At 40.6% G+C, this 18,722-nt stretch overlaps 1 protein-coding gene across 1 annotated transcript in view; it reads left to right on the forward strand.

Moving 5' to 3' along the window:
- The window catches only part of LOC145414518 (synaptogenesis protein syg-2-like), a 476,991-nt gene that overhangs the window by 424,906 nt on the left and 33,363 nt on the right, over nucleotides 1–18,722 (forward strand). Inside the window, exons 8-10 of the mRNA XM_080284041.1 lie at nucleotides 79–209; nucleotides 4,525–4,684; nucleotides 11,120–11,321. Of these exons, the coding sequence (XP_080140167.1) occupies nucleotides 79–209; nucleotides 4,525–4,684; nucleotides 11,120–11,321 (493 nt within the window). The remainder of the gene's footprint in view (nucleotides 1–78; nucleotides 210–4,524; nucleotides 4,685–11,119; nucleotides 11,322–18,722) is intronic.

The raw sequence follows: 18,722 nt of genomic DNA on the forward strand, positions 1-18,722 counted from the left end.
TTTCAACTCCCCTCCTCCCGCTGACTCCATTCTCTCTCTCTCTCTTTCTTTCCATCATTAACGACTCACCCCTTCCAGTCGCTCCCCGCGTGACGCTAAAGAGGGGGTACAGCCAGATCCAGCGACCGGTGACGGAGGGGGAGGATGTGTTTTTCGAGTGCGAGGTGGCCAGCAACCCTCCCCCCGACACCATCGCCTGGTTCAAGGATGTCAGTATTTTACCTAAAAATAAATCTATCTATTATCTATATAATATATATATATATATATATATATATATATATATATATATATATATATATATATATATATATATATATATATATATAATGTTTTTGATTTTTATGTTTAGTATCTTTTATCTAATTGTCATAAACTTAGAGTTTACATGCCGTAATCGTTATTTTAATGGTCTATACGTGGGTTGGATGAGTTTAATGCATGTTTTATTTTTTCTGTATACTTTAGTTTTATTGTGGTATAACTGATTTTTAAAAATGTTAGACTTTTATCGTGCCTGTTTTATATCTGTATATTAAATGTTTTATGCCTGTTTTATTCGTATTATGCAACGCATGTTTTTATGACTGGGTCTCCTTATTGCATATTATAGTAATGTCATATATATTTACGCCAGCATATACTTTCTCGTATTTAATATATTTTATCCAATTTTTCTTTTACGAGTAGTACCATTTTTCTTTTTACTTATCTTGAGCTGGTTCCATGCTTTACATTGATTATATGTTTGTTTTATATTATATCATCATCTGTCATTCACATCTTTACCCATCCCCGCCCCGGAAGAGCTCGGGGACGGGCATTGTCTTCACTCGGTTTGTCTGTTTGTTTGTTTGTCTGTCTGCCTGTCTGTCTGTCTGTTAACAACTTTACGCGATAACTACTAATGCGGTTTTGACTAAAAATTATAGGGATTATGGGCTATGACCTTCTGATCAACAACTGATTAAATTTTGGGCCAAACTGGGCCAAGGCCAGGCAGTAGGCTCAAAAAATGTAAAATGAAAAAAAGTAAAAATATATATATTTTTTCGTCATAACTCCTTGCAAATTCGTCATATAGACATGAAAGCAAAACCTAAAGGTGCATCTCTCATATCTGCATCCCATAACATGCCTCATTACATCAGAGGGGTCACCCCCCAGTTAGCGGAAGGGGGGTCAGTGTTAGGTGGGTCAGGCCTAAAATTTGAAATGGACATAAAATCGTCAATTTTCACCCGATTTATCCCAATTTGATGTGACATCTTGTTTATACGTCAACATTAAAATGACTGCCAGGGGGCGGGTTTGCTGTGCCTAGGCACTGCTTCTTGTTTGAATACTTGCCTTTCTCACACTTGCCTTTCTCACGCGTGTCTTTCTCACACTTGCCTCACTCATGCCTGCCTCAATCTCACCTGCCTCACTTCGTCTTGCCCTACTAGTCACACCTTTCCTACTGGCACTTGCTTCATTCAAACTTGACTTACACCTAACCCACTCACTCCTGTCTGTCTCACAGTCACATGCACTTTCCTTTCTCTCACAGGTTTCACTATCCCCTCTGATACATATTTGGTTATATCTCACGTCCTTCTTTTTTATATTATCCTTGCTTTAACTTACCATACTAATTCAAGTCGTTTACATAGACTCTTACCCCATTTACCCACTTTCGACTTTCTCATTTACTCGACTCACTGTCAGCTTCCACATCCTGATTCTAGTATCTCAGATAATACTGAAAAACTTTGATTAAAAAGTACCTAGTTACGATGTTCTCTCTCTCTCTCTCTCTCTCTCTCTCTCTCTCTCTCTCTCTCTCTCTCTCTCTCTCATTTTAGTTACACCTTAGTCGTTTATTATGTAAGCTTTGACTTGCTTCCATCTCATATATTACTCAAACCTAGGATCATTCTTTTTTAATATCTTTCTTATTTATATTATGCACACTCACTCCTGCCTCAATCATCCGTTTTATTCATATTTCTCGTTCATGTTCAGTTCGCCTGTCTCATTCACTAGTTTCCTTTACATTTATATCATTTAAATATTATGCACGCCTATCTAATTCTTGCGCTTTGCGACTACCTCATGCATCTGTTATTTTTATACCCGCTTCATTCATGTTATATTAACACCTAGATCATTATCTTTATGTATACATGTTTCATGCATTCTTTTTAACTTACGTCCATTCTTCTTTGTTTTTACCTCAGTTCCATACACCTGTTTTACTTGCGCCTGTCTTATTCATCTGCTTAGTTTTCAAATTGTTTCACTCCTATTTTACTAGCACCCACATTGTCTTATGTACACATCTCATCTATTATTTTTTTTTATTTACGTCTGTCTCATGCATCTGTTTTATTTACATTTTTCTCATTGTTCCGGTTTATTTATTCCTTCTCTTTTGTCATGTCTTATTTAAACTTGTCGACTTGGTCACTTGTAATAAAGTAATCTTTTTTTTTTTTTTGGGGGGGGGGAGGGGGAGGTACCTTCAAATTTCTCCTGTTTTAAAAGTAGCATCAAATACTGTATAATACTTTAAAAATTTATTCTGGCTGGATTTTATCCATATATTTTTAAAACAAATGTTTATCATTTTTCAGCAATTTGTCAAAATTTCTCATCTTTTTCAAGTAAGCATACTGAAGAAGTAATTTGAAGGGCATGGCTGTTATTTTTATACCTTTTTTGTAAATTCAGGACTTGCCTTTGATCTATGGACATTTCTTTACTGCCAAAAGTAATGTTAGTGAATATTTTCCTTGCTGTGATATTGCCTGCTAATTATAAAAACAAGACAGCGCTGTGCAACATCAAGACAACCTGGGAACATTTTTATGGATCAGTTTGTTTATAAACTGGTGTCTTTAAAATCAGTCCTTATTGGCTAAGTTTAGTCCATACTTAACGGAGATATTCTTATTCTTATAACAAAACAATGGGGTTTAAGAAAATGTATCAAATATTTTTACATTGTTTTTTATGTTCTCGCTCGGTATCCAGGAGTATATTCTGTGTTGGCTTGTACCCCTGGAGGTCACCCCTCACTGGGCAGTACCTAGGGGTTCCAACTTGCCTAACACCTGGTCATGTTGGAGGTACGTCACTACGAAAAATTTCATCTTCCCGAGTAAAGAACTACGGTAATGTATACAAGCATTGCTCAGGGCCCCTGCTGCTGCCCCACTTATGATGGATGATCCTTGGAGGTTTTCCAAAGACATGGTCTGGGTGGATGTTTATCACTGCAAAATTTTTATTTTCTTAGATAAAATACAATAGGCATGCATAACGATATTGCCCGCTTCTACCCCTCTCCCCCCATGAGGTCCTTGTCAATATCCCAGTTTTGCTTGGTGGTCGAATTTACAGTATTGGCCGAAAATGGTAGCTTATGCCCTTAACCAATCCTATTCATCGGTTTTATTATTTTTACACTGGTCTCGTTCAGGTGTTATTTATATCTGTCTTAGACAATTGTTATATGTACAATTGGCTCATCCATCTGTTTTATAGAAATGTCTTATTGGTGCTTCATTCACTCCAATCTTGCCTAAATTATCTTTTGAATAATCCAAGACCATTGGCTCTCTGAAAACCAAGAATAAAAGGGAACAAAGACCAATGAACACAAACAAAATTTACATGTGAAGTGTTATCAGAATTAGCCATTGTCGGTTCACTGCAAGAATCAGTACAAGCTCTTCACTTCTAACATGTTATTATCGTTTAGAGAAAGATGACTTATTACGACCGGTACAGTTTTACAAGGACGCTAAGTCATGAGAGCTTCCGGGGCATAAATCGGCATTTATCAAATTCTGAAGTATTGGGACTGATCTGGTGATATGCTTATGAACAGGAAGCAGACCCCTGAATGGTATCAGATATCTTCAGTGTTATATACATATATATGAATTCCATTTTTCTTGCTGACCCTAGATCTAGTCAGACCTCAGCTTGACAGTCTGAACAGTAATGAAGTCTCATTCATAACTATGAAAAACTTCTGATGTTTTTCTTTTGAAAATGAACCTTTTCAAGTGCAAAGAAAATATTTTTATTGCATCTACCTGCATATATCAAAAATTCGAACAGCATTTCCATTTTTTAATGAGGACTAAGAAAAATTACGATTATAATGCAAAGTAAAACATTTTAACCACGATGAAGATCCCTTTACTGTGATTAAAAAAACCTTTAGTACAGGAAAACAGCTGCTTACATATACTCCCGATCAGATACACATAATCCTTCCAGTTTCGATGACGTTGTTTCTGTTATATACCTGCTTGTTCCAGATGATTATATGATGCTTAGGGGGGTACCGTACTTACGATTAATTTTACGAATCCAGGAGTTTGATAATCTATTCCGAGGTGAAGATAACAGCAATTAAAATAAAATCACTTTATCGGAAGGGACAGATTAAGCTTTGTACGTGGGGTAAGCCATAATAAGATAAAAACCATCTTGTGCCATTAAGCTGTCATTTTCTTTGACGTGCAGGGGACTAAAGTAAGCCACGACCAGCGTGCGGGAGTGCTGGTGTCTGGGAACAACCTGGTCCTCCAAATGGTCCGTCGCACCTCAGCCGGCAACTACACCTGCCAGGCCACCAACACACTCGCCACTACCACCAGCAACACACTCGTCCTCAACATTAAGTGTGAGTAACACAGTGGGTGTGAGAGTGGGATTTAAAATACTGGATGTTGTTCATGTAGGTGTTGATTTAAGGATGCAGTGTTCTGTCGATGTCTGGTCTGCAGTGTAGATTATATCTGTGTTTGTGTCGGTTTATATAGTAGGATTTTATGTTCTTGTTTTAGGTCTTTGTGTGGCGGAGGTTTTGTAGAGGAGTGTCGTTTGTTTGAGTGTAGGGTGTAGGGTGTAAAATGATATATAGGCCTATGTAAATATCCAGATTAGGTGTTGTTTATGCGTCCAGTTCTGGGTACATGCTTATCAGCCCGTTCTCTAAGGCCCAGCAAACCTCTTACTTACCACACACTACAAGTCGGCGTTAACACCCTCTGTCTATATTGAATTCATGGTTCGGCTACCTTATATAGGACTGGTGTATCGGTATTAGCGAAGTCTGTGTGTGGGGAGGGGGGAGACTTTTACGACATGTTGATAGGATAGTTCTTATAGTAAAGAAGTTAAGTCGATATCATCGAAATTCAAATTCATAAACTGTAGGCTATCCTGCCCCAGCCAGAAAGTAGGACAGCCGATCACCCTTCTACCGAATCAACTCTGAGCGGGTGTAGGGTTTGTGGTGTAGATAGCTGACTTCAAGACTGGTGTTTACATCTCAGAAAAAAAAAAAATGTGGATATGGATTCAGGGTATTGGGTGATGCATATGTATTGATGGTGTTTGTGTGGATGTGGGGAGTCAGAGTGTAAGATTTTGTTAGTATGGATGTTGGGTTTAGGGTCAAGAATATTGCATGTGTATGTGTAGGCGCAGTGTTTCTCAAACTTTTTCTCTTCATTCCCCACTTGTTGGGATCTTTTCCTTGTGGCCCCCCTTCAGTTTTATCTCAAGCCTCTCACAAAAAATTGATGGACAAAACAAAACTGCTTTGGTGGTCTCCATATATTTCGTTGCTTACAATATCAGTTAGAATGCATATTTTGTTAAATATCAGTGGGATGGATGACACTATTTTGCTTTCAATCACCTGGTTCGAGGCCAAGTCACTGATAACGCACATCTCGTATCTGTGTCCACACCCAGCCGGTTTCGGCTTTTACATTTTATGTGTAGAAGGGTGGAGACACCAGATTCACATTAATATAATGTGGAAAATGGCAAGAGAACTACAAGTGCGATTTCCCAGACACACTTTCATTTACTACTTACACTGGCCCGCCATGGCCCCCCTAAAATCCTGCCGTGGCCCCCTTTGGGGCCATGGCTCTAAGTTTGAGAAATAGTACGGTTGATGTAAGTGACCTTTGTGGGATAGTTCGTCGGTGTCGGTGTGAGGTGCAAATGTTTGGTGCAAAATGTAATTATGGATGGATGAAGGCTATGGCTAGCAGAATATTAACGTACTCTATTCTGAGGTGGAGGTAGGAAGGAGATGTGGGTTTATATGGGTGGGTGTGTTTGCAGTGTGTGGACATGTGCGTGGAATGTGGGTACAGAATGAGCATTGTAACTATAAGCATGTGTTAGGGTAGGTGGAGGTTGCTCTGAGCTATATTATGAATTCATATATAGTGTAAATTATATTAAGTATATACATGAGAGAAAAAAGGTGCGAATGTAGACTTGGACTGAGGTGTAGTTATAAGCTGCCAGATAATGCTTATTTCTTAAGTGTGTGACTAAGCATTTATGAGTGTGTGCATGCAGAAAGAGAGAGAGAGAGAGAGAGAGAGAGAGAGAGAGAGAGAGAGAGAGAGAGAGAGAGAGAGAGAGAGAGCACTATTGTGAGCGTGGCGTGTAAAAAATGAGGACAATCTATGTGTACAAAGAGACTGAAGAAGGGTGTGATTGCCATTGTGAGGTATATATATTAGGAATATCGATACAAACAGGTATGGTGAATGTGTATTGGTGTGGATGTGAACAAGTGCAATGGTGCTGAAAACCGTATTTGTATGTCCGCAATAACTGACTACCAACGTAAGATCGTAGGCATATAATATGTGAAAAATCATTTACTGGTATATATATATATATATATATATATATATATATATATATATATATATATATATATATATATATATATATATATCAGGAAGTGGGAGAGTCCGAATGAATCAGGCAAATTGATGTAAGAAGAGAGAAAAGAAAAAAGAAAAGGGGCTCAAACATCGAATGCGCCGCAGAAATAACGAGAAAGAAAAGTAGAAGAAACTTGATGGGTAAAATGTAAACAAATCGAGATGCAAGAGAAGCGAACTAACAGAAACAGAGAGCCGATCTGACAGACAAAGAAAATTCCAGTGTAACCTTCGTAGGAATAAAAAGGAGGACGAAATGGAGATAAAAAATAAACTGATGAAGATTAGTTACAGTAGTGGATGAGAAAGGAGTTGGAGTGACACAGAAAACTGATAACTATAAAAATAAACAACAGGATGAGGAAGCAGAAGACCCAGCAAAACATTAAAAAGAGTTGGATGATCTTGCAAAGGAAAACTAACCCATTTACATGACGAAGCAGTTAACTTCCACATTCTTCTTCAGGACGCTTCCTCGATATCCTTGGGATGATCATACATGAGGAGTATGGAACGAGCTCCCCCATAAATAGCGTACTTTTGATGCCACTCCAAGTGTTTGTGAAAGCGGATACATCTCATAAAGCTTAATCACTCCTCATTATAACTGTTGATAAGGGTTCTGTTACAGCATTTTAATAATATTGCGATTTATATTTGCTCTTGGGTGTTTAGCCATCGCTAATAAATCAGATATATTAATAAGGTGATAATACAACCATACTGAGGTGATTATACAACCGTCCATACATTGTATAATGGTAATTGTACGACCACCCAGATGTGCTATTGAGGTAATTATAAAATAATTCATGCGTGGTATTATGGTAATATTACAACCATCCAGATGTGCTATGGCCCTGATTATACAACCAGCTTGGCGTGGTATTTTGATCATATTGCAACATCCTGATGTGCAATTGAGATGATTATACAAACATCTAGACGTGGTATCAAGGTGACTATAACCATCCAGACGTATTTTTCAGGTCGTTATGTAACTGTTCAGGGGTACTTCTGAGGTAACTTTCGTTGCCTGCAAAGCTGGTAGTTAGGTCATTGTATACATCCAATAAAGTATGCTCCCGAGGCGTTCTAGACAGTGTAACTTCTCGATAATTGGCAATTCTACGTTTGGCCACACAGAAAAGCACCAAAAAAAACATTGTTTTCATTAGTCATTCAGACTTGCAGATCATACGACATTTAGTCGATACACAAACAGCCACATATAATCATGCAGCAGTAAAACTCTCATTATTCATCGAGGACTGCTCCCGCTGCCTTACAGTTAGTCGGCATTGCCACTTGCACAAAAAGTAGAGTTTATATTCATGCAAGCTGTTACTGATTCCTTTCTGAACGACTGGACTCTGGCTCAACAGACACGGGTACTTTTGACCATTTTCTGTTTCGTTTTCGTATTTTCATACTTAACTGGTAGCGAAACAAGAACGAAAGTCAAGCTTGAAAATATACCAGAGCAGTGATGATGCTAGTGGTAGGTGGTGGCGACCATCATCCACTCACTTGATGTAGTGCTGCCTACTTCTTCCTTAGCCTTTATCATTCTTTTTCTGCGCCTGCCCTCCTCTTTTCCTATTTCTCGCATCTTTCCTGTCACTTCTCATTGCTTTTCTTTCCGTTACAGGTGGCTTTACATTGAATGACAAGCCAAATGGTTTCCTGTAAACCAAGAAACCATTTACAACGCTGGGTGGTAACCATATAACCAAACCATACGTGCTTCCTACGTGTCAACAAGTGGGTTGGTGGAGGGTTAGTGCCCCTCCCCGTAAAACAAATAACTTAGAGTCAAATGGCCACCCCTTACGGGATTATGGCGTCAGGCAATAGATAGACAGATAGATAGTGATGATCCTAATAAGCAGCGAAGCTTTCCTTACGGTAAAATTTTTAAATATAGGACATGTGCATTATTAATCTTTATTTTTTAGAATACATATTTTTTTTCCCACTCATCATTCGACTTGTAGAATCCTATTTGTCGTTTAATTAGGCTTCACTGTCGAGGACGCTTAGTCCTTTTAAGAGTAAAAGATGGCCCATAGAAAACTTTTAATTCGTTTATCGTACTGGCATCATTAAGAAAGTGAAGTGGTCGCGAGAAGCTCCTGTAGATCCCATAAACCAGAGAGTAAGTTAACTAAGTAGGTCATCATCATCATCACTGTTTACTCAGTAATACACTGTAGGGGTAGGAACAGTATACAAATGAAAGAAAAGCATTCGGGAGTCGAATACTAATCGCCAGCCAAAATATGCTTTGGCTAAGTCCAAGATTTAAGCCATATATCGATACCCTGAAGATGTCATGTTGATAGCCCAAGCCGTTCATGAGGTGTAATGGTGCTAATGGCGGAAGATATAAACTAGTTGACTTTTGGCAGCCATTTTGGTGACCTAGATCTTGACCTCGACTGCCCATTTTCGAACTCGTCCAAGATTTTGGCCATATCTTGATATCCTGAAGGTTTCATGTTGATACCTCAAGCCGTTCATGAGATATAATGGGAAAAGATAAACAAACACACACACACACACAAATACTCGTATGTCGCTTCGCCATTGCTGGTAGCGGGAGATAACACGACACTATATTCTTGCTAAACTCTGCGGACTTTGGCACCCATGTTTTAATCAATTGCTTAGATATTGACCAAAATGCAATTTGATGTATGGCGGCTTTTTAACTTATGTAAGAATTGTACATAAAAGTTAATACCCCAGCCATAACTACGAATATATATTAATCAATTGAGTTAGGTTTCGAAGTGCTCCTCCTCAACGCTAAAGAGAAGAATCTTACAATATTCATCACCCAAAAGTGCAGAATACACGTGTTAGAGAGAGAGAGAGAGAGAGAGAGAGAGAGAGAGAGAGAGAGAGAGAGTGTGTGTGTGTGTGTGTACATTTCCCTTCCCTCGGGGCCCCCCTACGCTTTGAAAAGGGCAATATGGGATTAGTTGTTACCGGCTTCATTTTTTTATGGCACTACTTTTGATAAGGTCGGGAATTCGATGATGGAAGGAAAAGTAAAATGGAATTTGCTTACATCGGATTGTTCTTTTTCTTGTTCTGTGCTTTAATATACAGTATATTCAGCCCGTTCTTCATTTTATTCCTTCCTTATCACACATTAAACCTTATCTTATCCCTGCTTCGTGCCCCAAACCTGCCTTTGCATCAGATGGCCTTCACCAGTAATCAAAGACGAGGAAGTAGTTGATATCCACATTATTTATATTCCTGTCCTCCCTTAATATACGTTGCGCCTGATTCCTGGCTGGAACCACAGTCTGGAACAATACCCTGCCTCACTCCTTCCTAAATCTGCATCCCACAGTGCTTCACTCTTGCCTTCATGGGCACATCTCGTAGTCTTGGTGCTTTCTTGTACGCCGAATCAAATCGCTTAGCGGTAATAAGAATATAATATAAAGGGTGTCATCATGCTAAGAAGACCGAAGGGATGGCTGCAGAGTATTTGGAAGTAAACTCGGGCAGCCGCTGGTCCTTAGGCAAAGTCTCCATAACTTAGCTTGATTACTTCTCATTCTCATTTCTTATACATTCCTCAAATTTGTTTGTCTTTTTCTTCTCGTATTCTTCTCTCATTCAACTTGTACATTAAATACTATTTTCTTGTTTCTGGTTCTCATTATAACCTATGCCTATTTCTATCCATTCTTCATTCGTTATCTTCCTAGCCGCTTTTCCTCCTGCTGCCTTCTCCTCGTCTTTATCCTTCTCGTTTTCTCTTCTCCTTTATCCTACCTTTTCTCCTGTTTCCTTTCTCCTTTTCTCCATTTCCTCACTTTTCTCCACTGTGCTTTCTCCAATTTTCCTCATACTTCTCGATTTTATTTTTTCTTCCCTTATTTTTCCATTCCGTTTCCTCCTCTTCTTTTCTCTGTCTCTGTCTGTCTGTCTGTCTGTCTGTCTGTCTGTCTGTCTGTCTGTCTGTCTCTCTCTCTCTCTCTCTCTCTCTACCTCTACCTCAACCAGAGAAAGCTAGGGGAGGTTGTATGTTTCCTCTGTTAGTTTAAGTATAGTTTTTTGTTTGTTCGTCCATAAGATTTCTAAAAGAATTTTATATGAATTTCACTTAAATTTTGTGGATTTGCGGATCATGGGCCACAGAAGAGTTGATAAAATTTTGATGGTGATCAGAGTTTGAGTCACGGTTTATGACTGTTTTTTATTTGTCCACTAGATATGTCTGTCAACGGTTGTGTCGTCGCCTGGGGGATGTATATCGGGGGATTTATTTGTCAGCCATGAAGGGATAGATGCGACTTTCTAATCATTGCCTTCCCTATACTACCCCTTAGACCTGCCTGTGTGCCTGGACGGACCTCAAACGGTGATCGTGGCTGAGGGCGAGGACGTGCGCTTGACTTGTCGGGTGGACGCCAAACCGGAGGAGGACCTGCGCTTCACCTGGTACTTCAACAACACTCTGGACACTGTAGAGGTCGAGCGTCACCGTGTCCAGGTCCGCACTGGGCTCTCCTACCTGGACTATACGCCTAGGTAAGGCCACGTGTCAGGTTTAATTAGGTACAGTCCAGAAGCCGTATTTTCCTCAACTGATGGAGCTCGCTAGCCCCTCTTCCTTTCCTGTTGGTCTCTGTAATTGGCATGTTAATATTTTCTTGTAAATTGTTTCTGCAATGCCAGATCTGCAAGTCATGCGTAACATACAGGAGAACATTAGGGTATAATAGGCAAAACAATTCGCAAAGGGAAAGATTCTGAGGGAGCCTCCAAAGTTGACGAGAATATGGGTCCAGGACCCCATATAATAAAAAAAATTACGATCAGTTCGCTCTCGTATCTTAGTTTATGGTTTGCAGGAAGAACATTAGACATGGGAAGGTTCTACATTCGCCGTCCCTGTCCTTCTTGAGAAACCAATCAACGGTACGAAAGAGAAATTATCATAAGTTTGTCAGTGAATCCAAGTGCCAGCCGATAATTCCTGTTGATGCTTAAAAGGTATTGATCTCTGACCCTTTCATTGTCACTGCCAAAAATGGATGATCGTTTCTTACAATCTCCAGACGACTTTACTCATGGAAAACCAGTGAAAATAAAAAGGCTAAGAAAATCTTCACATTCCTTTATCTGCGATGGCAGAACAGAGATTTTTTTTATTTTTAGGAAACTTTTACTTCACGCAACAGAGATCTTACGTAAAGTGACAAGCGAGACTTTAGCCCATGTTATTGTAGCTGATTAGTTAGGCTTAATCTCATAAGATTTTTGCTGGGTTTCAAGAGAGTGAAAAAGAACTAAAGAGCACAACTGATGTATGTTGTAGTGAGGCTGAGTTAGGTTGAGCTCGTTAAGCCAAATTAGAGTAGACATGGGTAACCATCGTCAGGTTTAATGAGAAACAACGTTAGATTCGGATCTGCTGTTAACCTACGTTAATCTGTTTTACTTTAGATTCGGTAAGTGTACCGTAATATATTTTGATTAGATAAGAGAAAGGTGGGCTAGGACAGGTTGGATTAGGCTTGCTTTGCTCAGGTAAGGGTACGGTGGTATTGACTGTGTAGTGTAGGGCTTGGGGAGTGTATGTCAGGCTGAGCTGGGTTTATTTAAAACATAATGTTTTAGGATAAGTTTAGTTACGGTGATCAGTGATAAAGTTTGGTTCGATACTAGGTCATGCTAAAGGACAGGTTGCATTAAGTTAGGGTAAGTTAGATAGGGCAGGATCATCTGTTCAAGTTATTCGTGATGGTACCAGGACGTGTTATTATTGGTATTTGTGGCACTAGGAGCATAATATAGACATACTACCACATCCCCTTGTAATATGACACACACACACACACACACACACACACACACACACACACACACACACACACACACACACACACACACACACACACACACACACACACACCACACTGAAATTCATATACAATCTTGAACAGTAACCATGCGATATAGACACTGTTTTTTAAATTTATTCCAATACTAAGAAAATATCTTTGCAAACAAATTTCAGTAAAGAGTTTTATTTACGCACGATATTTCTGTGTACACATACTCTTACACTTATGAGCACAGACGCACGACTGCAACACAACTATGCATATAACTGCAAGGGCAAATATGCATACTGACACAGCACACAATGAAGTTTGCATATAAGGACATTTAGTACATAGACAAAAACCGATATATCCCATTGGATCCCGGAGCTGTTGGGCGAGGCACTGTTCCGGGAAGGTCCTAAGCGTATCTTCCTCCGCCTATCGGCTCATAGTCGCGAAGCTCATAGGTCCCTACCCGGGGGTTCCCTACTTTAAGGTTTGAAAATTCCCAGTTATGTCCAATAGGCTACTGTGGACACTGGGCTCCAATGGGATATGTACAGATAGGCACATAGGCAACGCCACGCTGTTGCAACCCTCCATCTGACCAAGCACATACCCCCAACTCCCTGCCTGCATACCTAAGCAGGCGCAAAGCGGCCCTCACCCCCCCCCACACACACACTTTTAATCTTTTCTGTAAATGTTGGGCATAAGGAAAACTCTTTGAGGACACATATCCTGAGCCTTTCAGATTCTTTGTGCAGGCGGCATTGAAATCTCTGGGAAAATTATTTTTACCTTTTTATTATATATATATATATATATATATATATATATATATATATATATATATATATATATATATATATATATATATATATATAATTAAGACACAGCATTCTACCATTTACATGACACCAACTCACCATTAGACACATACTTATGCGAAGTTTCGTGACTCTATAGTGAATACTTTCTGAGTTCTGGCCCAGAACAATATCACTATGCCCTGCCAATTGCCCTGCCGCCCTGTCCCCCAGCCCTCCGGACGGGCACCTATTGATCCCAGTGATAACAACACCTTCCTCTGACTCTTAGTGGTGGAGGGTAAAAATCGTTGGCACTAAAGCACGGAAACTAGAAGGTCAATTAGATATCGCTGGGGGAGATACTTCTTTGACTGTGTAGGTATTATCTCAGCTTTTATTTTCTTTCTCACTTATTTCCCTACATGAACTTCAGTCTCCTAAACACTGCCTGCCTTCTCAACCTCTTTTCCATTTCCCTGCCTTTTCCAGCTTTTCTCCTGCTTCTCTCGACCTTGTATTATCTTTCCCTGCTATTTCGTAATTTTCCCGCCACTCCTTAAATTCGCCCACTTCGTCCTACATTTTCCTACATCCCCTTATCTTTTCTTAACGCTCCTAATCTTTTCATGTCCCATCCAGCGTTTTCCCTCCATCTTCTATCTTTTCTGCCTTAATTTTTGCCCCGCATCCTTCAGCTTCTTTTTAACTCTCCATAACCTTTCTTCTCTGTCATTACTTTCCTACTGTGTTTGTCCTACCTTTGCCTGTCATTCATTTATGTCCTCCACCTGACAAAGTCAGAGAAGGGTGTTGTTATCAATGGGAGTAGTAGGTGTCCGTCCGTAGAGCTGGGAGTCAGGGGGGTAGGGCGGCTGGCAGGGCGTGGAGATTTCGTTTCCGGCCAGATAGTGTTCACACAAAGTATTCTCTATAGAGTCATGAAATTTCACATAGTTATGTGTTTTATGGTGAACTGCTGCCTTCTGATAGGTAGAATGCTGTGTCTTTAGTTTTTTTTTTTTTTTTTTTTTTTTTTTTTATAAGGTAAAAAGAGTGAAGACGAAAGGGAGCTGCAAGGCTTGGTGGATGAGTTTGGGAGAGTGTGTAAGACACGGAATCTTAAGGTGAATGTAGGGAAGAGTAAAGTTATGGTCTTCGGGAGAAGTGAATAGTGAATGTACAGTGACATTGGATGGGGAGGAAATGGAGAATGTGAGTGCATTTAAGTACTTGGGTAGTGTGATGAGTAAGGAAGTTTAAAGGGTGAAGTGCTTGAAAGGGTGCAGCAGGAAAGAAAGGTTGCTGGCTCCTTGAAAGCATTGATAAGGAACAGGGAAGTGAGCATGGTGGTGAAAAAGCTACCGTACTACACGACAGTATTGTTGTACCAACTCTAACGTATGGAAGTGAAGCTTGGACCTTGTTGGAGGGACAGAAGTCAAGAGTGAGAGCAGTGGAAATGAGTTATCTGAGAGGAGCATGTGGAGTCACATGGAGAGACAGGTTGATAAATGAGGAAGTGAAGGAGCGGTGTGGTGTGGATGTGGATGTGATAGGAAGCGTTAGGAGAAACACATTAAGGTGGTTTGGCCATGTAGAGAGGATGGAGAGTGAGAGACTGATGAGGAGAGTGTATGTGAGTGAGGTGGAGGGAGGGAGAGGGAGGGGGAGGCCGAGGTTGAGATGGAGGCTTGGAGTGGAGAGGTATATGAGAGAGTGGGGTGTGAGCTGGGAGCAGGCTAATGAAATGGCGGAGGAAAGAGCGACATGGAGGCGATTTGTTTGTGGGTACCCCTTACGGGATTAAGGCGTCTGGCAATAGATAGTTGGATAGAAAAAAATCGTTACCCAGCTAGGACTCAGAAACTAATAGAGGTGCAGACTTCAAACTAGGAATATGCGTTAATATGCATCCTGGTTTCTTTTGGTAGTTAGAATGGCATGAGATTTTGTAATGTCCCGAAACCACAAAAATACGTAAAACTGATTATTTAAATGCATGATTATATATGGATGTCTAATTTCGTATGAAGTTTCATGACTGTACCTATTATGCAATCATAAAAAATGGCTGCCTAAACGAAAAAAGCACAAGTCATAATTTCATCAGATCTGCTCACAACGTCATTATTACCATGGATAAACTACTGAAAGCTCTAAGTTTTAGTGTCTCTGTGCTATACAGAGGTAGGGGGGGGGGAAAGGTGAAGGCCGTTATGCGCTTGGTTACATGTGCATTGAGGTGGAGGGTATGTGCTTGGTCAGATGGAGGGTTGTAACAGCATAACGTTGCCTATGTTTTCCTTACCCTCTAATACATTCAGTCTAAAAAACCTTTTCTTTTCTTACTCTGGTCCAAACTTTATCTTCCCTCTCCCCGTCTTATTATCATTTTGTCTATGCTGTCTTTCACTTATCTTTCCGTCTTCGTTGATTTTTGCTTCTAATTTCTTTCTCTCCACGCTTCTTCCGTTATTCCATGCCTCTGCCTTCATTTCCCTGTCCACAAGGCATGTATCTGCCTTCCAGTTTTTCTCTTTTGCCTCAGTCCCTCGCGGCATTTCTTCTTCTTTCCTGCCATCATTTGGTCCTTCATCTTCCTTCCTTACTTTCCTCCTGGGGCTTTCTGTTATCCCTGATTTCCCAGTCAGTTTCGCCTTATATTTAGCTCTTTCTCACTGCCATCCCTCCTTCCTTCCAAATTCCGCTTCGTCTTGCATTTTCTGTACTTTGTATGCGTATTCCTTTTTTCCGATTTTCGCATTCTCTCAATCTCTCATTATGTCTGTCTGTCTGTCTGTCCGTCTCTCTCTCTCTCTCTCTCTCTCTCTCTCTCTCTCTCTCTCTCTCTCATTTGGTTTCATTCCTTCTCGTGTTTCCTTTTCGGTTTCGTTCAGTTTTCCTCTCTTCTCATTCCTCTCTTTACCCTATATCTTCCCCATATTACTTTTCATATATTTCTTTCTCTGTACTCTTCCTCATCCTCCGATCCTTCCACATCTTTTCTGTTCTTGCTTTATTGTATTCCCTCATTCTTCACTTTCTGTTTTCTGTCTTCCTACCTGCATCACACTGGTCCTTTGTTAATATTTTTCGTCTTCTTCTATCTAACCTCCTGCCATTTCTCTGCTTTCCAGTTTTCTTGCTGCCTCGCTGTGTCTACCCCGGGCACTTGGTCTTCTTACTATCCGGTTGGCTCTCTTTTCCCTTTCCTCTTACTGGTGTCGTCCTAATTCCACACACGTATGCATTTTATTGCACCTTCTTACTCCTCTATTCCTCTCTTTTTCTTCCTTAATTATTACCTCCGCCAGCGATATTGGAGGAGGTTATGTACAGTAGTCACCAATGTTTTTTTTTTCTGCATGTTTGTCCAGACGATATCTCCAAGAGTTCTCAATGAATTTCAATGAAATTTGGTAGAAGGGTGGGCCATGGGCAAAGAAAGAATTGATTAAATTTGGGGGCGGATCCCAACCCTAAGTATTCCACGCAATATCTCCACGGATCGGGATCAGGATCCTTTTTAATGGGAGTAGCATTGGAGGAGGATTGCAATCTCTGAGTGCATTCTTTTTAGTATTTTGTCTCTCATTGATGCTGATGCGTGCCACCTTCTGCCAGGCCTGTCTCACTTTTCACGGTCCATCATGTTTTCTTCTTCTGCTTGCCAACTTTCCATTTCGCTGCCTCTCTCTGCCCAGTCTACCTCACCCTGCGTGCCAATTCCAGACCCTTTCTTCAACAGCAGTTTTTTCAAAACACCGGCCTACCTGATTCATATCTTCTCTCATTCGTTGCCCACATTTCCTGGTTATTTCTGCTTCTCGTTTCATCATAATTTAACATATCTGTCATTTCCAGCACTGCTTAACCCTGCAATAACTGTATCTTCACATCCCTGCCTCACATATATTTACGATTAACTTCTTAAGTTTTTAATATTCCCCTTTCATTATTCATCTCCGTCTAGCACTTCCCTGCCCTGACCTGATCTGTCTTGTTCCGTATCCTGTTCTGCCTTGTCCTGCCTAGTCTAATCTTGACTTGTCCTGCATTAACTTGTACGTGCCCTTGCCTGTCCTTTTTTGGGCTTTCTTTCACTCTCTTCTTCTTATTCTCCTCCTCCTCCTCCTCCTCCTCCTCCTCCTCCTCCTCTCTCTCTCTCTCTCTCTCTCTCTCTCTCTCTCTCTCTCTCTCTCTTTTCACTCTAACCCAATTACTGTCTCCGTTCTGCTAGAAGGAAGAAAAGACGTCAGAGTTATATATAGGGTTGCACACTTTCCTCCAAACATATTCCTCCCCATATTCCCTCTCTCATTTATACGCCAGGTTGTATTCCAGCACTCACCAACAGTTTCCTAAACTTTTTTACATTTCAGTTCTTTCTCAAAACTTCTGTGAATCCAGCATGCCGTAGCTTTCCCTCCTTCTTCGCTATTACCTCTCAATACTTTTTATAGTGGTTCCTAAAACCTCTCTCAAACACCCCACTCATCAGCTTCTTCAACGTTCTCAAAGTCCTTCCATTCCATTTCCTCACCATTCCTCATACTCCCAGACATTTCCCACTTTCTGTTGCCCTTCACACACATCCTTTCACAGTCTGTTTTACATTTGTCACAGGCTTAAATTCGAAATTCGTAACCTTTTCTCCACATACTGATACACATCTGAGCATCCCTATTTCTCTTTTCCTCACACACCTTTTCTCACCCTTTTCACACCTCTCCACATATCCAAGTACCCCTCAACTCCCCACTCTCCCATTACACCCTGCTTCTTACCTCTCTCATCTAGATATGATTCTGCATAACAACACCCAAATTTTATCTTACCTGGCAGCACATTGCACGTCCTCCCTCACACGTTCCCAAAACATAACATCTCTCTCTAGTCACACACGTTCCTCCTGCACCTTCCATTATCCGACACATCCGACACCTAGCCCTTCCCTTCCTCCCAACACCGTAGTCCCGTTCATCACCAACCCATGCAACCGTTCCGCACAAAAGTCAATGTTTAACCCTTGACTTTCGCGTCATTCTTTCGTCCCCATACATCCTATCACTCTTTCTTTCCCATCACTATTTCCCCACACACTGCTACAGCTGTCGTATACTGCAGACTCCCACGCCCCAACTAACCATTTTCGCACATCCCCACTTTCCTACTAACCCCTCTCTTATAGAGCCATAACCGTTTTCAACCCTCTCACACATCCTCACAAACATTCTTCCCCATCTCTCACATCTCCACAACCCTCCTCATCCCTTCCACATTCGCCA

The sequence above is a fragment of the Coenobita brevimanus genome, chromosome 100, assembly GCF_032717465.1.
Source record: "Coenobita brevimanus isolate Jiangsu-jjx chromosome 100, ASM3271746v2, whole genome shotgun sequence".
In the NCBI taxonomy this organism is placed as follows: Eukaryota; Metazoa; Arthropoda; class Malacostraca; order Decapoda; family Coenobitidae; genus Coenobita; species Coenobita brevimanus.